Source organism: Humulus lupulus, chromosome 4, assembly GCF_963169125.1.
Source record: "Humulus lupulus chromosome 4, drHumLupu1.1, whole genome shotgun sequence".
NCBI lineage: Eukaryota > Viridiplantae > Streptophyta > Magnoliopsida > Rosales > Cannabaceae > Humulus > Humulus lupulus.
Window position 1 is genome coordinate 203496449 of NC_084796.1, and position 20557 is coordinate 203517005.

General features: G+C 39.6%; 1 protein-coding gene and 1 non-coding gene across 2 annotated transcripts; both read left to right on the forward strand.

Moving 5' to 3' along the window:
• Window positions 1-237: 237 nt before the first annotated feature.
• LOC133833716 (small nucleolar RNA R71) lies at window positions 238-344 on the forward strand. Its single transcript, XR_009893082.1, has one exon. It is a non-coding gene; the product is annotated as a small nucleolar RNA R71 (small nucleolar RNA).
• An 18605-nt stretch (window positions 345-18949) lies between these two features.
• Window positions 18950-19624, forward strand: LOC133832811 (putative ubiquitin-like-specific protease 1B). The gene is made up of 4 exons (XM_062263104.1): window positions 18950-18959; window positions 19095-19210; window positions 19292-19468; window positions 19556-19624. Exons 1-4 carry the CDS (start codon window positions 18950-18952, stop codon window positions 19622-19624), a joined length of 372 nt encoding a protein of 123 aa, XP_062119088.1.
• The last annotated feature ends 933 nt before the right edge of the window (window positions 19625-20557 follow it).

Below are 20557 nucleotides of genomic sequence, written 5' to 3' on the forward strand. Positions count from 1 at the left end.
AGCGAAGTAATTTGAGCAGTGAGCATAGCAATAGTATCAACTTCTAGAACTCCTATCACCTTCTTATTTTCTCACTCAGATGGCCAATTATAATTATTCATGGCCATCTCCTCTAAAAGCTCGTAAGCTTCGTTAGCGCTTTCGCTCATAAATGCTCTACCTGCCGCTGCATCTATGATAGTTCTTGTGTTTCCCTTCAGTCCATTATAGAAAGTGTGCACCAACATCCATTTCACTATACCATGATGTGGACATTTTCGCAGTAGCTCTTTAAACCTCTCCCAAGCGTCATATAAAGATTCCCCCTCAAATTGACATAAATGATTTATTTCACCTCTAATTCGTGACGATTTAGCAGGAGGAAAGTACTTCGCGAGAAATTTCTGAGCAAGATCTTCCCATGTTAGAATGGAATTGGCTTCGAGCGAAATCAACCAACTTTTAACCCTGTCTCTCAATGAAAATAGAAAGAGCCTCAAACGGATTGCATCATTACTAACTCCGTTCATTTTGAAAGTATCGCATAACTCCAAAAAGTTGGTAATATGGAGGTTCGGATCCTCATTAGGTAGTCCCCCAAAATGAACACAATTACGAACCATTTGAATTATTGAGGGCATGATCTCAAAATTGTTTGCCTCCATAGTAGGTGTAACGCCCTGCTAATTAGGGACTGTCACCAAGTATGTTTAAAACCAGTGCTGGACTTGCTAAACAAGTCATTTGGACTAAACATGTGATTAAGCTACTAAAGGTTTAGGTATTAAAACTTTTGGTCAACTCATAAGCATTTTCATTAAGTTAAAAGCATGTTCTTTACACGGGATCCCAAAAACATCAGTTGAAAAGTTGGTTACAACACTCAAGTTACATAATAAGCTGACCTAGGCGGCAAAAGCTGGGTTTAACCCTAGTTCCCTTGAGCATCTCGGTCGCGGTGGTCGAGCGGACTGCATATGTACATGTCATTGCTTTTGCCCTCCGACTCATGGCTGGTTGAGCTTCTCTTTACCTTTACCTGCACCACAAAGTACATGTGAGCCAAAAGACTCAGCAAGAAAACATATTGAACAATTCACAATGTAGTATAACTATCAAACATGCAAAACTTAAACTTCAGTCAATAACCACAGAAATTTCATAATTAAACCTTGAATTAAAGATCTTACCTCTGTTGTATTGACCCTCTTGAGCTAAACCTCTAGTTCCCCAAGTTTAGTTCCTTAATTCCCAAGCCTTGATCTTCAATTTTCCCCAAACTCCTTCCAAAACCTCAAGAGATAGAGGGGAATGAGTGAGCTGCTGAGAGTTGAGTTTCCTAACACTTCTGAAACGTTCCCAGCTCTCCAAGTCCTATACTTAGACTAAATTGACTATTTTTCCCCTTACCCTTAGCCTATTCATCAAGTGTTCACAAGGGAAATTTTGTCCTTTGTCTCAAATCCTGCTATCCACAAGTCTTTCCTGAGATTCCCCACAAGTCCACATACAAAACAAGCTTTCGCCCGAAACTCACCCAGATGACGTCTCCTGCATCTGGCATACTCCGGATATGTCTTCCAATTCTCATTGCTGCCCTGGCGGCCAATCTATGCACTTTCTGGCCTCCTATCAGGTCTAGGAGCTGAATTAGTATCATGAGTCTTCCTTTTCTGGTCGCTGGGGCCTCCGCCCCTACTTCATCCTGAGAAGGGAAGTCCCGTCCTCCTCATATCCCTCCTGGCTGCATTATCGCGCCAGATCTTATTCTCAGCTCCCTCTGTAGTAAGGGCTCTCTCAACTACCTGAGCATATGTCGTCACTCCAGGTACTGTGGTAATTCTGACATCCCGAGCTATCATAGGTTGTAGCCCCTGAAGGAATCTTTCCTTCCTCGTCCCATCAGTGGGCACCAAGTCTGGAGCAAACTTGGTTAATCTGTCAAATTTTAGGGCATATTCGGTCACTGACATACCCCCTTGCAACAGTTTACTGAATTCCTCGACCTTTGCAGTTTTAACAGCCTCATGGTAATACTTTTCATTGAAAAGGGTTTTAAACTCTTCCCAACCCATTGCAGTTACATTTCTAGTTTGAGACACCACCTCCCACAAAATTCGGGCATCCTCCAGAAACATGTATGTGGCACATGCCACTCTTTCATTGCCCACAACTCTCATGAAGTCCAAGATGGATGTAATCATGGCCATCCACTGCTCTGGCTTAAGTGGATCTGCGCCACCCTCGAAAATTGGAGGGTGCTGATTTCTGAACCACTCATATACCAGCTCCCAGCGGTTCTCCAACTCTGTCTGCTGCTATACGACGGGTACTAGAACAACAAATGGGGCCCCGGATGCAGCGTTCCCAGCCAAAACCTGTTGTTGCCTCAATTGTCAAATCTCTTCATTCTATCTCTGTAGCTGAGCTTGCAAGTCTGCAAGCACCTGTTGCTAGTTCTGAGGGGCTGGCGGAGGGTTTTGATCCTGATCATTACTTTCGGCCTGATTCTCAGCGCTGGCTGGGTCATTGGATTGCCCTGGAAGTATACTTCCAAGTCTATCTGCAATCAATGACTTAAATTATTAGACTGTAATAACAGTATCTCACATCAACCCACGGTTCAAAAAAGCATCCACATGCATTGACAATGCTAATAAGCATCCCAATAATTCATATACAATAATCATGCTAATAAGCAGAGAAATTCACGATATCACTCAAACAAGATGCTAATAAGCATGTTCTGGGCATGCATAACCACTTAACAATGTTAATAAAAATTTCCCTTTAGCATGTAGCGGCGCTGATATGTATCCTCTATCCAAGGTACACATACAGCAACGCTAATAAGCGTTTCTAGCATTCATCAAGTTCAATGATGCTAATAAGCAATCCTATAGCATTTATAAATATCTATCGTGCTAATAAACATGTTCTCAGCCTACATACAATAGTCATGGGCTGGGCCCTATTAGAATAACTCATGCTTCTTATTTAGACTAGTAGATAAAGCACACATAATTCAATTAAGCAAGTATACACATGACTATTTTAATAGTTACCCAACCCTGAGTCGAGCTTGACTTTAGCAGTAAATGTACATGCCCAGTCCAACATCAGGAACCCTTAAACATTGGCGGCTCTGATACTAAGTTGTAGCGCCCTGCTAATCAAGAACCCTTAATTAAACTATAATATAATTCACATAATAACTCAATTATTTCCTCTCGGCCCCCTAATCCAGGCATTAAGCCACATTAGGAAATTTGGGATGTTACAACTATCCCCTACTTATAGGAATTTCATTCTCAAAATTTTACCTGAACAGCTCGGGATACTAGTCCCGCATAGTTGATTCCAACTCCCAGGTCACCTCCTCGACCTTGCTGTTCCTCCATTATACCTTCACTAAAGGTATAACTTTATTTCTCAAGACCTTGTCCTTCTTGTCTAATATATGGACTGGCTGCTCCTCAAAGGACAAATCCGTTTGCAGCTCCAGATCTTCATAACTCAGCACATGAGTCTCGTCAGAAACATAATTTCGCAGCATCAAAATATGATACACGTTGTGCACGGCCGACAACGCCGAGGGTAATGCCAACCTATAGGCCACCTGACTGATCCTTTCCAGAATCTCAAATGATCCTGTGAATTTAAGGCTCAGCTTGCCCTTTTTGCCAAATCTTCTCACCCCCCTTGAATGGTGAGACTTTAAGGAAGACATAGTCTCCCACCTGGAACTCTACATTCCTACGCTTCAGATTCACATAACTTCTCTGTCTACTCTGCGATGTGAGCATCCGAGCTCTGATCTTTTCTATACCTTCATTAGTCCTCTGAACTGCCTCAGGACCCAAGTATCTGCGCTCACCCAACTCATCCCAGTGAATAGGTGATCTGCACTTCCTACTATACAACTGTAGAGTCCAAGAACTTTACTTAGCTAATTGTTTAGTAGTATTATAGTATGTTTAGTGTTATCATTGTTACTTTGGATTTTTGGTTCAGACCGGGAGTTATTTGGACACTCATAGTAGTACTTATAGATTTTCTAAGTTTAACCTATAGTTTAAGAATATTAAGTATAACCTAAGGTTTGATTAATGTGTCTGATATTAAGGAATATATTATTATATTATAAGGTTTAGACATCAACCAATAGGATTTTAAGCACATGTTTTGAATGGTAATTAAGGATTTAGTATTTTTGAGGATTAAATTAAATAAGGGTAAAAGTTTGAATGTATAGGGTCAGTCAGCAGCTTTGAGCACGTTGAGGGCTTAGTCAAGGCTGTTTAGTCCATTCAAACTTAGCTAAAAATGTGTAAACTCGTGTTTAAATATTCTGCGTATGCCGATATATCGCAGCTATAGGGGGCGATATGTCGCAGCACGTAGATACGGAAAACACGAATCGATGCACGGTCGCCTCGGGAACAAAGGTCCAGGCGATATATCGCCTATAGGGGGCGATATATCGCCTCCACCAGCATGTTTTCAAATTCATTTGAATTCTTTTCCCTTCAGCCATTCAAACGCCTTCAACAGTCCAGCATCTTCTGAACGAGTCTTCAGCCTCTGCTGAACGATTATTCAAATGATTTTCACTTAAAAGCCATTATTTTTATTCAAGTAAAATCAAGATATTTTCATTCCCAAACTCTATAAATAGGACCTAGTACCCAGCCATTATTCACCATTTGCTCTAAGTTCAGAGGCTGCTAGTGTTAAGTGAGTGAGAGAGTGTAAACACTTGGTTTGGGGAAAAACTATAAGCTTAAACATCATAAGCTTATCAAACACTTTGGGAAGAGAGTGCTATAGTATTTCGGTGGATGTTAGATTGATCTTGCAATCTTTGAGGTAAACCCAAAACTTTAGTTCTTTTCTGTATTTTTTTATGTTATTTCCTTTCTCAAAACCTTCTACTCAGTCCCCTAACCTTATTCTTATTTTGGTTAGGGAATCCAAGCTTTTAAGCATATAAGTAGGTAAGTATGTTTTCTATGGTTTAGTCTTTCCATCTCTTTCATTTCATCTCCTTTCTTTAGACTTACTCTTTCTTATGGTTTTAGGAGTGTTCCAACAATCCCAACTCAGTCCATAATCTCGGTAACTTTGGTAAGGAAAATAGGCTAGAATTAATATGTTATGTGCTTATGTTATCTATATGTTTATGTTATTAAAAGTGTTATGATATGTATATGTGTATGTAGGCTTGGGCATATGACCCATATGACTAACAAGACCCCAAATGGGTTATGGGCATATGACCTACTTAGCTAGTAGGACCCCATTAACCCCATGGGCATATGCTTGTTTAGTCTATGGGACCCCAAGTAATAATGGCCATTATAATAAGTGTATGTTATATGTATTATGTTAAGTCTTTATGTTTTCTTATGAAATTGTGTATATGACTATGTGTTAGGTTTTTCCTTGCTGGGCATTAGGCTCACTCCTTTCTGTTTATGTGCAGGAAAATAAGCTTAGAGGCGGTAAGATTCGTGATGCTTGGGAGGATGTGTATCGATGATGAATGGAGTCAAGGGGCCGAGCGTTATCGATTCGAGGATGTAGTCTCCTTTTATGTTTTTTTTTTATGGTTTTACATGTATTTTCCGCATTATTATGTAATGTCTTTTATTTTAAATCTTATTTTGTTTTAAAGACAATGGGATCCCAAAATCCTTCTTAGTATTCTGTTTCTTTGCAAATAACTCTTATTTTCAAGTTACTCAATAAATTATGGTATTTTCGTAAAATGTAAGTTTTTATGTATAGTTTCGATAATGGTCCAATTAGTCTAGATTAGTGGGTTATTACAGTTGGTATCAGAGCAAACGGTTCCTTCGCATGAAGTTCTCCTCGATACACATGCTCAAAGCTCCGAATCGGACCGCCAAGTAAGTGTTTAAGTTACAAGTTACAAGTTACTTTGTCTATGTGTATAGCTAACAACTTTAGTGTTTATGTTTCAGTTAAAAATGAATGGAGCTTTAACCTACCAAGATATCCGAGCCATTAAGGCCTTAAAAAGAATAAGGGAGCCAAGAAACACCGTAGGAGCCTTAGAAAGGATTACTCGAAGGTTGCTTTTGTTTCACCAAGCGATAGGTGGCCTTCAAGAGGCTAAACAAATAATGCTAAGATCAACAGAACAATATGTATTAGTGATTAGGTTGTTTAAAGATTTCCATCCTGTAATAGCAGCCTTAGAAGAAATATGGGAAGAAATGAATGATGAGGATGAATCACCATTAGCAATGAGATACTATTTCCTCTTAGTTAGGTTCACCGCAAAATTTGAATTTCAATTCACCAAGGAGCAAAAGAATAGGATTCTCACAAACCTTCCTAGAGGGCATTTTGATGCTCATGATAATGATGACTATGAGGCTATAGATGATGATATGTTAGATGACGGATCGGATGTAGAAGATCCCGATTTTTAGATTAGTAGTTTTTATTTGTTTACTTTTATGTTATGATTGTAATAAGTGAAATTTTTTTCCAAATGAATAAACATGCTATTTGAATATCATGTGTGAGTTTGAAATTTTGTTCACAATCATAATAAATACTAAATAAAATGAATAATGACTGAGTTCGGTGAGGGTGGATACGAATCAATGAACCTGGTTTCCTTGTTGAGAGTTAGGGGGCCTTAGTAGTGGGAACGATTTTACTGATCCCAGCCCTCCCTCAATATGGTTAACTTTGGAACAAAGATAAGTTTCGAGCCTGAGAATTAAGTCATATAGGATGATTAGAAACACACTTAGAAAATAAATATGACTTGTTTTTCTAAGTATAGAAACCCACTCTAATAATAAATAAAGACCTATATAATTTTTCATAAAAAGTCATAATAAATAGGTCCGAGATATGTTTGTTTTAGAATAAGTTTTTGCCTTAGAGCCTATTAGGAAAAAGTTCTAACATGTTTCTTTTAACTGTTAGAACTCTGCTACGATGTCTCTCCGAAGATCTGCTCGCACCAACGGGAACGCTTCCAACGATGTTCCAGCGACCAATGCGGTCCCTACCGTTCGCCGAAGGGGAGTGCGTGCTACTGCTCGCCGCAACGCACCGGCACAGCCAGCTGACAACACTGCAGAGATTGCCAGACTGCGACAGCAAGTCGAGGAACTTCTGCAGCAACAACGCCAACAGGCTCAATCTCAGCCTCAGCCTCCGCCACAGCCGCAGCCGCAGCCACAGCCAATGGCCCCAGCACCCCAACAAGTTGGTCCGTATGGGGGATGGCCTATGACGAACTACGCTCCTTATCCTGTACAGCATATGGAGCCAGTGTACGAGAGGTTTCGCAAGCAGCACGCTCCGAACTTCGAAGGGACTACGGACCCCTTTGAAGCAGAAGAATGGCTAAGGAATGTGGAGCCGATCCTAGCCCACATGAACCTTAGTAATGCAGACCGCATATCCTGCGTCTCATCTTTGCTCAAGAAAGATGCCAGGATATGGTGGGACTTGGTCCAGCAATCCCACGATGCTGCCACTATGACGTGGACCCGATTTGTGGAGCTCTTCCACAAGAAGTACTACAATTCAGCAGTGCTTGCTACGAGAGTTGAGGAGTTCACCAATCTGAAGCAAGGGAATTTAACAGTGGCGGAATATGCTCGTCAGTTCGATCGCTTAGCAAAGTTCGCAGCAGAGTTGGTTCCAACCGACTATCTAAGGGTGAACAAGTTTGTTAGAGGACTTCGCCCGAAGATCGAGATGGGGGTTAAGCTAGCAAACCCGGGAAACACTTCATATGCCGACGTTCTTGAGACGGCAATTGAAGTAGAAAGGTTGCAAACCAACGTGAGCAAAGAAGAAGCCAGCAAGCCGGAACCTAGGCAGCAGAGCCAACCTCAGGCCAGTCGGAACAACAATCAGTCCAGCAACAGTCAGTCCAACAACAACGGTAACGGACAGAAGAGAAGGCATCCTGACAACAAGCAAGCCGACAACAATAAAAGGGCACGACCAAGTAATGGGGGAAATAGGTCGGGCTACGTGGAATACCCGCCATGTGCCAAATGTCAGAAGAAGCACCCCGGAGAATGCCGTGCCAACACCAAGGAGTGTTTCAACTGTGGTCAAGAAGGGCATCGTAAAAGAGACTGTCCTCAGCAAAAGCCGGAAGGAAAGAAGGACGAAAAGATGGTTCCTGCTCGGGTTTTTGCTTTAACCCAAGGAGAGGCGGATGCTAGCAACAAGGTGGTCACAGGTCAGGTTTCCATCCTCAATAAATTATGTCATGTATTATTTGATTCGGGAGCCACCCATTCGTATATTTCGTTAGGAATGATAGATAAACTAGACAAACCTAGTGAAAGATTTAGAACTAGGTTTGCAACCGAGTTGCCTTCGGGCAAAATAGTTCTATCATCACGATATGTACGAGGCGTACCAATCAAGATTGAGGACAAGGAACTAGAAGGAGACCTGATAGAGCTGGTAATCAAAGACTTCGACGTCATACTAGGCATGGATTGGCTAGCACGGCATGGCGCAACGATCGACTGCAGACGCAAGAAGGTGACATTCGATACTCCTGACGGCCAGAAACTGTGCTTCATGGGACAAGCTTCAGGACTACGCACACCGTTAGTATCATCTCTCAAAGCTCAGAGAATGATGGAGAAAGGATGTCAAGCATTCTTAGCCAACATCACGAATGTGGAGAAGGAGACATCACTCGAAGTTGGAGATGTTCGAGTCATACAAGAATTTCCAGAAGTTTTCCCCGATGACTTGCCAGGATTGCCGCCAACTAGAGAAATAGACTTCACGATAGAATTAGTACCGGGCACCGAGCCTATCTCTAAGGCACCATACCGGATGGCACCTACGGAACTCAAGGAGTTAAAGACGCAGCTACAAGAACTCCTAGACTTGGGTTTCATTAGGCCAAGCCATTCACCATGGGGAGCTCCGGTACTATTCGTGAAAAAGAAGGACGGAAGTATGCGCATGTGCATAGACTACCGTGAGCTGAATAAAGTAACGATTAAGAACAAATACCCGCTACCTCGGATTGATGATTTGTTTGATCAACTCCGAGGCGCGACTGTATTCTCTAAGATCGATTTACGGTCCGGGTATCATCAGCTCAAGGTAAAGGGGGAAGATATTCCTAAGACAGCCTTTAGGACTCGTTATGGACATTACGAGTTCTTGGTTATGTCTTTTGGTCTTACTAACGCGCCAGCCGCGTTTATGGACTTAATGAATAGGGTCTTCAAGGACTACTTGGATAAATTCGTCGTTGTGTTCATCGACGACATTTTAATTTACTCCAAGGATGAAGTGGAGCACGAGGAACACTTGAGGATAATTTTGACGCGATTGAAGGAGCACCAACTCTACGCGAAGTTCAAGAAATGCGAGTTTTGGCTCTCACAAGTGGCGTTCCTCGGGCACATCATATCGAAAGATGGAGTTGCAGTAGATCCATCGAAGGTAGAGGCCGTGAAAGATTGGCCTAGACCAAAGAACGCGTCGGAAGTAAGAAGCTTCTTAGGGCTAGCAGGTTACTATAGAAAGTTTGTAGAGGGCTTTTCTAAAATAGCCACTCCACTCACCAACCTGACCCGGAAGCAACAAAAGTTTAACTGGAATGATAAGTGTGAGGAAAGCTTCCAGTTGCTTAAGGATAAGCTTTGCTCAACACCAGTACTTAGTGTCCCAACACCCAACGACAAGTTCGTTGTCTACTGTGATGCATCAAAGTTAGGATTGGGATGCGTACTGATGCAAAATGACAAGGTGATAGCCTACGCGTCACGTCAGTTAAAGGAGTATGAACAACGCTATCCAACTCACGATATGGAGTTGGCAGCGGTGGTCTTTGCGTTAAAAATCTGGCGCCATTATCTTTACGGAGAACGGTGCGAGATTTATACGGACCACAAAAGTTTAAAATACTTCTTTACTCAGAAGGAGCTTAACATGAGGCAGCGCCGGTGGTTGGAATTAGTAAAGGATTACGGCTGCGAAATCCTATACCACCCGGGGAAGGCAAACGTAGTTGCCGATGCACTTAGCCGAAAAAGTTATGGGAACTTAGCAGCCTTATCCGGAATAGAAAAGCCACTACAGCAGGAGCTTATCAGTGCCGGAATAGAAGTGGTTGTAGGCAAGTTGGCTAACTTGTCTATCCAATCGAATATGCTAGAAGACATACGGAATGGTCAGAGACATGATGATTCACTAGCAACGCACATGGATGCAGTCAGAGAAGGCAAGACTACAGATTTCTCAATATCCAGTCAAGGTTTATTGAGATATAAGGATCGGGTATGCGTGCCAGACGATCAAAGTATTAAGAAGACGATCCTAGACGAAGCGCACAGCACCCCATACTCGGTTCATCCAGGGTCTACCAAGATGACTCATGACATCAAGGCAGTCTATTGGTGGCCAGGGATGAAGAAGGACATAGCGGAGTATGTATCTAAGTGTCTGGTATGCCAACAAGTGAAGGCGGAGCATCAGCGGCCTGCAGGATTATTGCAACCGCTTAGCATACCGGAGTGGAAGTGGGACAATATAGCCATGGACTTCGTGACGGGTCTGCCAAAGACAAGTAAGCAGCATGATTCTGCTTGGATAGTCATAGATAGACTAACCAAGTCGGCTCATTTTCTGCCTGTTAAGACTTCTTATACGGCAGACCAATATGCAGACATCTACATCCAACAGATTTTACGATTGCATGGAATCCCCAAGACGATAGTATCAGATAGAGGATCAGTGTTTACGTCAAGATTTTGGAGAAGCTTACAGCAAGCCATGGGTACTAAGTTAAGTCTTAGTACAGCTTTCCATCCTCAGACAGATGGGCAGTCCGAGCGTACGATTCAAATTTTAGAGGATATGCTACGCGCATGTGTACTTGACTTTGGAGGATCGTGGAACAAGTACTTACCGCTGATCGAGTTCTCGTACAATAACAGCTACCAGTCAACGATCGAGATGGCACCTTATGAGTTGCTATATGGAAGAAGGTGCCGATCACCGTTGCACTGGGACGAGGTAGGAGAAAGGCAGCTTCTAGGGCCCGAAGCTGTTAGGCAAGCTCAAGAAGTAGTAACGCTTATTAGACAGCGTATGCTTGCTGCTCAAAGCCGACAGAAAAGCTATGCAGATACCAAGAGACGCGATGTGGAGTTCCAAGTTGGAGATCAAGTCTTCCTGAAGATATCTCCTATGAAGGGTGTCAAGCGGTTCGGGAAGAAAGGCAAGCTCAGTCCCCGATTCTTAGGTCCTTTTGAGATATTGGACAAAGTGGGACCAGTTGCGTATAGACTAGCCCTACCGCCAGCACTAGCCGATAGTCACAACGTCTTCCACATCTCGATGTTACGCAAGTATGTGTCAGACCCATCTCACGTCCTCAAGTACGATACCATAGCACTCCAGAAAGACTTAAGTTACGAGGAACGACCGGTTAACATCCTAGATAGGGGGATGAAGCAGTTACGGTCCAAGAGCTTTCCTATAGTTAAAGTCCTATGGAGCAATAGTTCTGAACGCGAGGCAACGTGGGAGTTGGAAGAGGACATGCAGAGCCGGTATCCGAAGTTATTTGGTAAGTAAATTTCGAGGACGAAATTCTTTTTAGTAGGGGAGAATTGTAGAGTCCAAGAACTTTACTTAGCTAATTGTTTAGTAGTATTATAGTATGTTTAGTGTTATCATTGTTACTTTGGATTTTTGGTTCAGACCGGGAGTTATTTGGACACTCATAGTAGTACTTATAGATTTTCTAAGTTTAACCTATAGTTTAAGAATATTAAGTATAACCTAAGGTTTGATTAATGTGTCTGATATTAAGGAATATATTATTATATTATAAGGTTTAGACATCAACCAATAGGATTTTAAGCACATGTTTTGAATGGTAATTAAGGATTTAGTATTTTTGAGGATTAAATTAAATAAGGGTAAAAGTTTGAATGTATAGGGTCAGTCAGCAGCTTTGAGCACGTTGAGGGCTTAGTCAAGGCTGTTTAGTCCATTCAAACTTAGCTAAAAATGTGTAAACTCGTGTTTAAATATTCTGCGTATGCCGATATATCGCAGCTATAGGGGGCGATATGTCGCAGCACGTAGATACGGAAAACACGAATCGATGCACGGTCGCCTCGGGAACAAAGGTCCAGGCGATATATCGCCTATAGGGGGCGATATATCGCCTCCACCAGCATGTTTTCAAATTCATTTGAATTCTTTTCCCTTCAGCCATTCAAACGCCTTCAACAGTCCAGCATCTTCTGAACGAGTCTTCAGCCTCTGCTGAACGATTATTCAAATGATTTTCACTTAAAAGCCATTATTTTTATTCAAGTAAAATCAAGATATTTTCATTCCCAAACTCTATAAATAGGACCTAGTACCCAGCCATTATTCACCATTTGCTCTAAGTTCAGAGGCTGCTAGTGTTAAGTGAGTGAGAGAGTGTAAACACTTGGTTTGGGGAAAAACTATAAGCTTAAACATCATAAGCTTATCAAACACTTTGGGAAGAGAGTGCTATAGTATTTCGGTGGATGTTAGATTGATCTTGCAATCTTTGAGGTAAACCCAAAACTTTAGTTCTTTTCTGTATTTTTTTATGTTATTTCCTTTCTCAAAACCTTCTACTCAGTCCCCTAACCTTATTCTTATTTTGGTTAGGGAATCCAAGCTTTTAAGCATATAAGTAGGTAAGTATGTTTTCTATGGTTTAGTCTTTCCATCTCTTTCATTTCATCTCCTTTCTTTAGACTTACTCTTTCTTATGGTTTTAGGAGTGTTCCAACAATCCCAACTCAGTCCATAATCTCGGTAACTTTGGTAAGGAAAATAGGCTAGAATTAATATGTTATGTGCTTATGTTATCTATATGTTTATGTTATTAAAAGTGTTATGATATGTATATGTGTATGTAGGCTTGGGCATATGACCCATATGACTAACAAGACCCCAAATGGGTTATGGGCATATGACCTACTTAGCTAGTAGGACCCCATTAACCCCATGGGCATATGCTTGTTTAGTCTATGGGACCCCAAGTAATAATGGCCATTATAATAAGTGTATGTTATATGTATTATGTTAAGTCTTTATGTTTTCTTATGAAATTGTGTATATGACTATGTGTTAGGTTTTTCCTTGCTGGGCATTAGGCTCACTCCTTTCTGTTTATGTGCAGGAAAATAAGCTTAGAGGCGGTAAGATTCGTGATGCTTGGGAGGATGTGTATCGATGATGAATGGAGTCAAGGGGCCGAGCGTTATCGATTCGAGGATGTAGTCTCCTTTTATGTTTTTTTTTTATGGTTTTACATGTATTTTCCGCATTATTATGTAATGTCTTTTATTTTAAATCTTATTTTGTTTTAAAGACAATGGGATCCCAAAATCCTTCTTAGTATTCTGTTTCTTTGCAAATAACTCTTATTTTCAAGTTACTCAATAAATTATGGTATTTTCGTAAAATGTAAGTTTTTATGTATAGTTTCGATAATGGTCCAATTAGTCTAGATTAGTGGGTTATTACAACAACATCTCATAAGGAGCCACTCCTATGGTCGCCTGATAACTATCGTTGTAGGAAAACTCTATCAGGGGTAAATACTTACTCCAAAGACCCCTCAAAATCTAGTACACATGCTCTCAACATGTCCTCCAGTATCTAGATAGTCCTCTCAGACTGACCATCGATCTGAGGATGATACACTGTACTAAACTTCAGTTGCATGCCCATTGCCTTCTGCAAACTTCCCCAAAACTTGGAAGTAAAGGTGGGGTCTTGATCTGACACGATCGACCCCAGAGCTCCATGAAGACGTACTATCTCTCTTATATAGAGATCTGCATACTGGTCAACGGTATAGGTCGTTCTCACTGGTAATAAGTGAGCTGATTTCGTATATCGATTTACTATCACCCATACTGAGTCATGCTGACCCACTGTCTTAGGTAATCCCACCACAAAGTCCATTGTGATGTCTTCCCACTTCCATTCTGGAATGTCTAAGGGTTGTAATAATCCTGCAGGTCTCTGATGTTCAGCTTTGATCTGCTGACACCAATACATACTCAGTTACATCACCCTTCATCCCCGACCACCAATACAAAGTTCTTAAGTCCTGATGCGTCTTTGTGGTGCCAGGATGCAAGGAATACGGGGTGGTATGAGATTCATCCAGAATATCTCGTCTAATAACATCATCCATTGAAACGCAAATCCGACCCTTATATCTTAGTAGGCCTATGTCAGATATAGAATAGTCCCTAGCTGCTCCAGCTAGAACATCCTCTCTAACCTTCATCAACTGTGGCTCTTGTAACTGACTCTCCTTTATCCTTTCTAGGAGAGTAGACTGCAGGGTAATGTTGGCTAACTGGCCCACTACTAAATCAATCCCTGCTCTGGTCATATCTTCTGCTAACTCCTTGGATATCTATCTCACACTATACAACTGCTCTGGACCTCTCCAACTTAAGGCATGGCTTTCCCTGGATGATAAAGAATATCACAATCATAGTCTTTCGCTAGTTCCAACCAACGTCTCTGTCTCATATTCAAAACCTTATGTGTAAAGAAGTACTTGAGGCTCTTGTGGTCTGTATATATCTCACACTTCCCTCCATAAAGGTAATGTCTCCATACCTTTAATGCAAAGACCACTTTTGTCAACTCCAAATCATGGGTTGGGTATCTCTGCTCATAATCCTTTAACTGTCGAGATGCATAGGCAACCACCTTATTTGCCTGCATAAGGACAGAGCCTAACCCCTGTCTCGAGGCATCGCAATAAACCATAAACTTCTTATTAGACTGTAATAACAGTATCTGACATCAACCCACGGTTCAAAACTGTTTGAATAAGCATCCACATGCATTGACAATGCTAATAAGCATCCTAATAATTCATATAAAATAATCATGCTAATAAGCAGAGAAATTCACGATATCACTCAAACAAGATGCTAATAAGCATGTTCTGGGCATGCATAACCACTTAACAATGCTAATAAACATTTCCCTTTAGCATGTAATGGCGCTGATAAGTATCCTCTATCCAAGGTACACATACTGCAGCGCTAATAAGCGCACTACAAATCCTTCTGCAGCTCCAGATCTTCATAACTCAACACAAGAGTCTCGTTAGAAACATACTTCTGCAGCATCAAAATATGAAACATGTTGTGCACGACCGACAACACTGGGGGTAATGCCAACCTATAGGCCACCTGACCGATCCTTTCCAGAATCTCAAATGGTCCTATGAATCTAGGGCTCAGCTTGCCCTTTTTTCCAAATCTTCTCACCCCCTTGAATGGTGAGACTCTAAGGAAGACATAGTCTCCCACCTGGAACTCCACAATCCTATGCTTCAAATTCTCATAACTTCTCTGTCTACTCTGCGATGTGAGCATCCGAGCTCTGATCTTTCTATAGCTTCATTGGTCCTCTGAACTGCCTCAGGACCCAAGTATCTGCGCTCACCCAACTCATCCCAGTGAATAGGTGATCTGCACTTCCTACCATACAACATCTCATAAGGAGCTATTCCTATGGTCGCCTGATAACTGTTGTTGTAGGAATACTATATCAGGGGTAAATACTTGATCCAAGACCCCTTAAAATCAAGTACACATGCTCTCAACATGTCCTACAGTATCTGGATAGTCCTCTTAGATTGAAACGGGCCCACATACACATATTTAAAATTTCTAACATGCAAGCTTAATTATACTATAATAAAATTCACATAATAACTCAATTATTGCCTCCCGGCCCCCTAATCCAGGCACTAAGCCATATTAGGAAATTTGGGATGTTACCGTAGGTGGGCGAATACTAGAATGTATCCCTGTAATAGTAGGGAATGCATAGTCCTCAGAGGTAAGTCTGCCTCTGCTACAACGTTCCCCGCATTACCCTAATTCAGATTTTTGTTAGCGACATTATTGACGTTATGAGCCATCTTTTCAAGTCTTTTCTATTTTCTTTCTCTTTTTCAGGTCTTCTCAATCTCAGGATCAACAGGTACTAGTATTTTCGACCCCATACGTTGCATAAAAATAAGTCACCTGAAATTGAGAAATTTAAAAGAAACTCGATTTACAAAATGTTAAATGAAAACCAAAGTAGATTGACAAACAACTATATTTGATATTGATTATTAGTCCCCAACAACGGCGCCAAAAACTTGATCTGTAAAATCTGCACGCAAGTATACGTGGCCGTGACAAGTAGTAAAGTCTGTAAGAACAGAGATCGTCCCACAGAGACTTTTAACCAATTACAAATAATTGTTTTTCACTTTCTATTTGGTGATTAAAATTAAGATGAATAATTCTAAACTATAAACTTAATTTAAATAACTGGAAACAGAATAATAAATTAACGAATTAAAAATCAATAATAAGAAGCCTAGGAATTAATTTCATCAATTTTTCATTCTATTAATTTTACTAATCAGTTCTAAATCTTTTCTTTATATTCTAATAGCAGGTTAACATAGTCAATTCCTATTCTTTTTCAAGAAATAAGATCTCAGCCTATATGCAGGTTTTCTACATCTCTGTGATAAACTTAAACATATAGAAGGCATTGAGCATGGAAACCTAATTACTACACAAGTCATACAAGTACTTTCGTCCAATATGCAACCTATGTCTATATAATGATAGCATATTCAATTCTCATCTTTTGAATTTTGAATCAAAACCATTAAATCAAGTAAATAGTGATCAAGTATTTACCAGCATTAAATAAACATCATATAGATTAGAATAGAGAAGAAGTATCAATAGAACATCATAATAAAATTAAATTGAAATTCAAGTGACTACATTAATCCCTAGATAAAAGATTTAGTTCATAGCTAACATAATGAAAATAAAATTCAAATAATTATTCATAGAAAATAACCTAAAGAATTCAGATGAAGAGAAAAATCTAAAAAGTCAGGAAAAGAAATCTAATTACAACAACCTTTCTTAAATCTAGGGTCTATAAAAACTAAAACTGTCTATCAAATTCGCAGAATAATGTCCCTTAAATAGTTTTCCAAGGCTCACAAGTGAAAATACCGTTTTGTCCTTCAAAAAGTGGCTAAAAATCTCAAAATCGCGTCGATAGTGTTGTAGCGCTAGGTCTTACACGCTGTAGCGCTATTTACAGTGCCAAAGTGCCTCAAAAGTTGTCTCACTAGAGCTGTAGCGCTAGTAATGTAGCATTGTAGCGCTACTCTTCTGATCCTTATAGCAATGGGGCGCTACTGACAGATTCAAAAGCGTTAAATGTCTCCTTTCTAGCATTGTAGCGCCACTTTGATAGCGCTATAGCGCTATTGACAAAATCATTACTCGGATATATTGCTCCCGAAAAATGCAATTTTCTCCAAAATAACTCCATTTTCTTCAACATTCACTTCAATCCACTCTTTTCACCTTCGTAGCATGAAAAACCTAAAAAAATGAACAAATGAGCATAATTCTGCAATAAAATAGCCCTAAACTAATGAAATCCTTCCTAACAACTAGACCATAAACGAGTCTAAAAATCATTTATCAGCACACGACCTTTTTAAAAGTTTTGTTTAATATGGATTTTCGGTATGATGAGTTAAAATGATAGTTTTAAATTTCCACATGATTTTTGGTCTTGTATGTTTTGGGTCGTTACATCAAGCTCACCAAGACTCATGTCCTCCTTCCAAGTGCTGCATCACATGCCTATGAAAAAGTTGCAAATGAGGATGTGACGCAAGCCATTGCTGAGGTGAGGGATGAGGTCAGCCGTGTCGACATAAAGGTCATGCACACTCAGAAGCTTTTTGTCAAGGAAATGAAATTTTTTAGGGAGTGTGTGTCAATGTACTTTGGAAGGGACGTTGTCGAGGAGGGAGTTGGGGAGAAGGAATGTGAAAATGAGAAGAAGTAAAGTGATAAAGTGCCACTTGTTCATCAGACTTTATCTTTTAAAGGTGAGTCATCAAAACCTGTTGATTTGGAAAGTGAGAAACACAAGTTTTCTGGAGTGAAGGGGGTATTGGGAGTTGTTAGGAAAGTTTTGGATGATCTTGTACCATCTTTTAATGATTTTGATGAAATAATGGAGGAGGAAAATAGTGATGAGGGGAACGTGCATAAGGGTATAGTAGCACAGGATGATTTTTTTGAGGTTGTGAGTTTTTGGCAAAATGAGAAACAACCCATAATTGTTAAGGAGGAAAAAGTACAAGATGTGGAGGAGGCTCTGAAAGATGATTTTGACTTGGAGTCATTTGAGACATTTAAGGAGTCGAGCAGAACTATGGTTGGCCCATTCACTGTGAAGAAAAGGATGAGTGAACAAATGTTCAGGTTTTTTTGCTTCATATTTTCAAGAATCCTAGACCAGAGGTAGTACGTTATTCTGTAATTTTTTTTTTTATAACTTTATGATATTAGTTCATTGTCTTATCATTTGATATTGTAATGGTGCAACTATATGGTAGCCAAGTTTGACAAAGTTGAGGTGAACATATATGTGATAGGATCGTTGCGGCCAGAGGCCAGGTCGCTGGAAGTATAAGTATTTTTTTTATTATTCTTTACTATTTAATTTCTTAAGTACTATGTTTTTTTTTTATAATTTCGATTGTTTGCACTTACAGTTTATTGATTGTTTTTCACAAATCCTAAACATTGAAGAAAGGAAGAAGGGCACTTCAAGTCGAGTGTGGTTCATGCCAACCCATGTTTCGGTATGATTTCCATTAAACATAATGTATTCAATAGTGTCGCTTATTGTATTTATGTGTTTGATCATTTAAGTTGCAAATAAGAGAGGAAATTGGTGTTATTTTTCTGTAGAATGAGAAGTTGGGTGCCTTGATGAGTGTGGAAAGAATGGGGAGGGAAAAATAGTGGTTGAAGTTGTACTATGATGAAGATTTTAAGGCATGCGAGAAGGTATGTTGAATCTAAAGTATTTACTAATTTTAGTATCGATGAGTTTTTGCTTGAGTGATAACACACTTATATTTTCATTTCTTTATTTTAAATCTACTGTATTGCAAATGCTTGTTCTACTTCTCCAAACTGAAGGTGCCCACCATTGGTTTCTAGCCCATATCAATATGCAAAATGTGACTGTCAATTTGATGGACTCTTTGGCAAGTGAAATGCACAAGACCTCTCAACGCCGGGTTTGCACTGAAATGGTAAGTGTGTTTTGATATTAAAATAATTGAACATGCGTAGGTCTAAATCCTATCAGTTGATAAATGTATATTTATGTATAGCTTAAGACTCTGGACCAATTATTTGCTCTGTTGAAACCTAAAAATTTGAAATTTGAGAATTTTATTATTACCATGGTCAAAGAGAACTTTCCCCAAGAACATAACGGGTTTGACTGCGGGGTGTACTCGATGAAGTACATGGAGTTTATCTTTTTGGGAAAGGACCATGTGGATGAGGTAAATTCATCTGCCTTAGTTTTGATTCATGGAGTTAGTCTCACTAATTTTCTCTATATGTAATCTAAATCAATTTTTGTATGACAGTTTGACCAAGAGGATGCACAATTAGAGTTAGCTACTAGGATAACTAGTAATGCAAGTAATGAGTATTAGATGATTGTGTAGAAACACTCCAAGGAGTGGGCTGAAATTTTGGGTCATCGTCAGCCATAGTGAGTGCACCGACAGCCATCCATAGTTCATCGAAGTCTCCAGCAGATAGGCGTTTCAATACATCAAAGGCTCGGTCTAAGAACATGTGGACGGTGTCTAAGGCCTCTCCACATTCTTCAAAGAGGCTTGCATTGATGCATAAGTGATAAACATGGATTTAATTTACAATTAAGATATTTAGCAAACAATTACATAAAAATTTTAGAATAATAAGTTTATTTTATTTGTCTTACATTTTGGAGCAATTAAGTATGTCATTTAGACGTTTTAAGTACTGAAGAACAATTACCTTTGTGATTCACATTTTGAAACAATTTTAATGTATGAAGTAATTACTAATGCTCTGGTCAAAAAGACTATATAGCCTAGACATATGATAAATGAATTGAATAGAGTAAAATCATTTGCCTTACAAAACTATAGTTTGCGCTTAGTAAATGTATTCGTTTTTTTTAAATCATTCTTTTTATTTTATTTTATTTTAAAATAATAATAGAAGTTACACAGCCCATGTGTGGTGGCTATTGAAGTTTTAATATGAATTCAAAATAGTTAATTAATTGAAATGAAAAATAAATAATCATAATACTTTGCATTAAATTGTTTAATTTGGCGAAGAAATAGATTTAACTTCCAAAGACCCATAATCTAACTTCAAATGAACTGAATTAAAATAAATTTGTGCTTGGTTGGTTCTCCGACGTATACTATCAGTGATCTAATTTCTTATAAATAATACCAAATTTAATATGACCTCCACTAATCAAAACCAAACTATAGAACCAAGAATGAACCAAGTACAAAAAACAACAAGTACATGAAAGTGGTCCTGTAAGTACAAGTCGAGATCCAAATTAATGTTTAACATATGAA

What these genes read in the sequence shown, in the direction of transcription:
- LOC133832811 (XM_062263104.1), top strand. An exon ending in GCCGGGTTTGCACTGAAATG is followed by an intron (nt 19,211 to 19,291) that starts GTAAGTGTGTTT and finishes ATTTATGTATAG; the next exon opens with CTTAAGACTCTGGACCAATT. An exon ending in GAAAGGACCATGTGGATGAG is followed by an intron (nt 19,469 to 19,555) that starts GTAAATTCATCT and finishes TTTGTATGACAG; the next exon opens with TTTGACCAAGAGGATGCACA.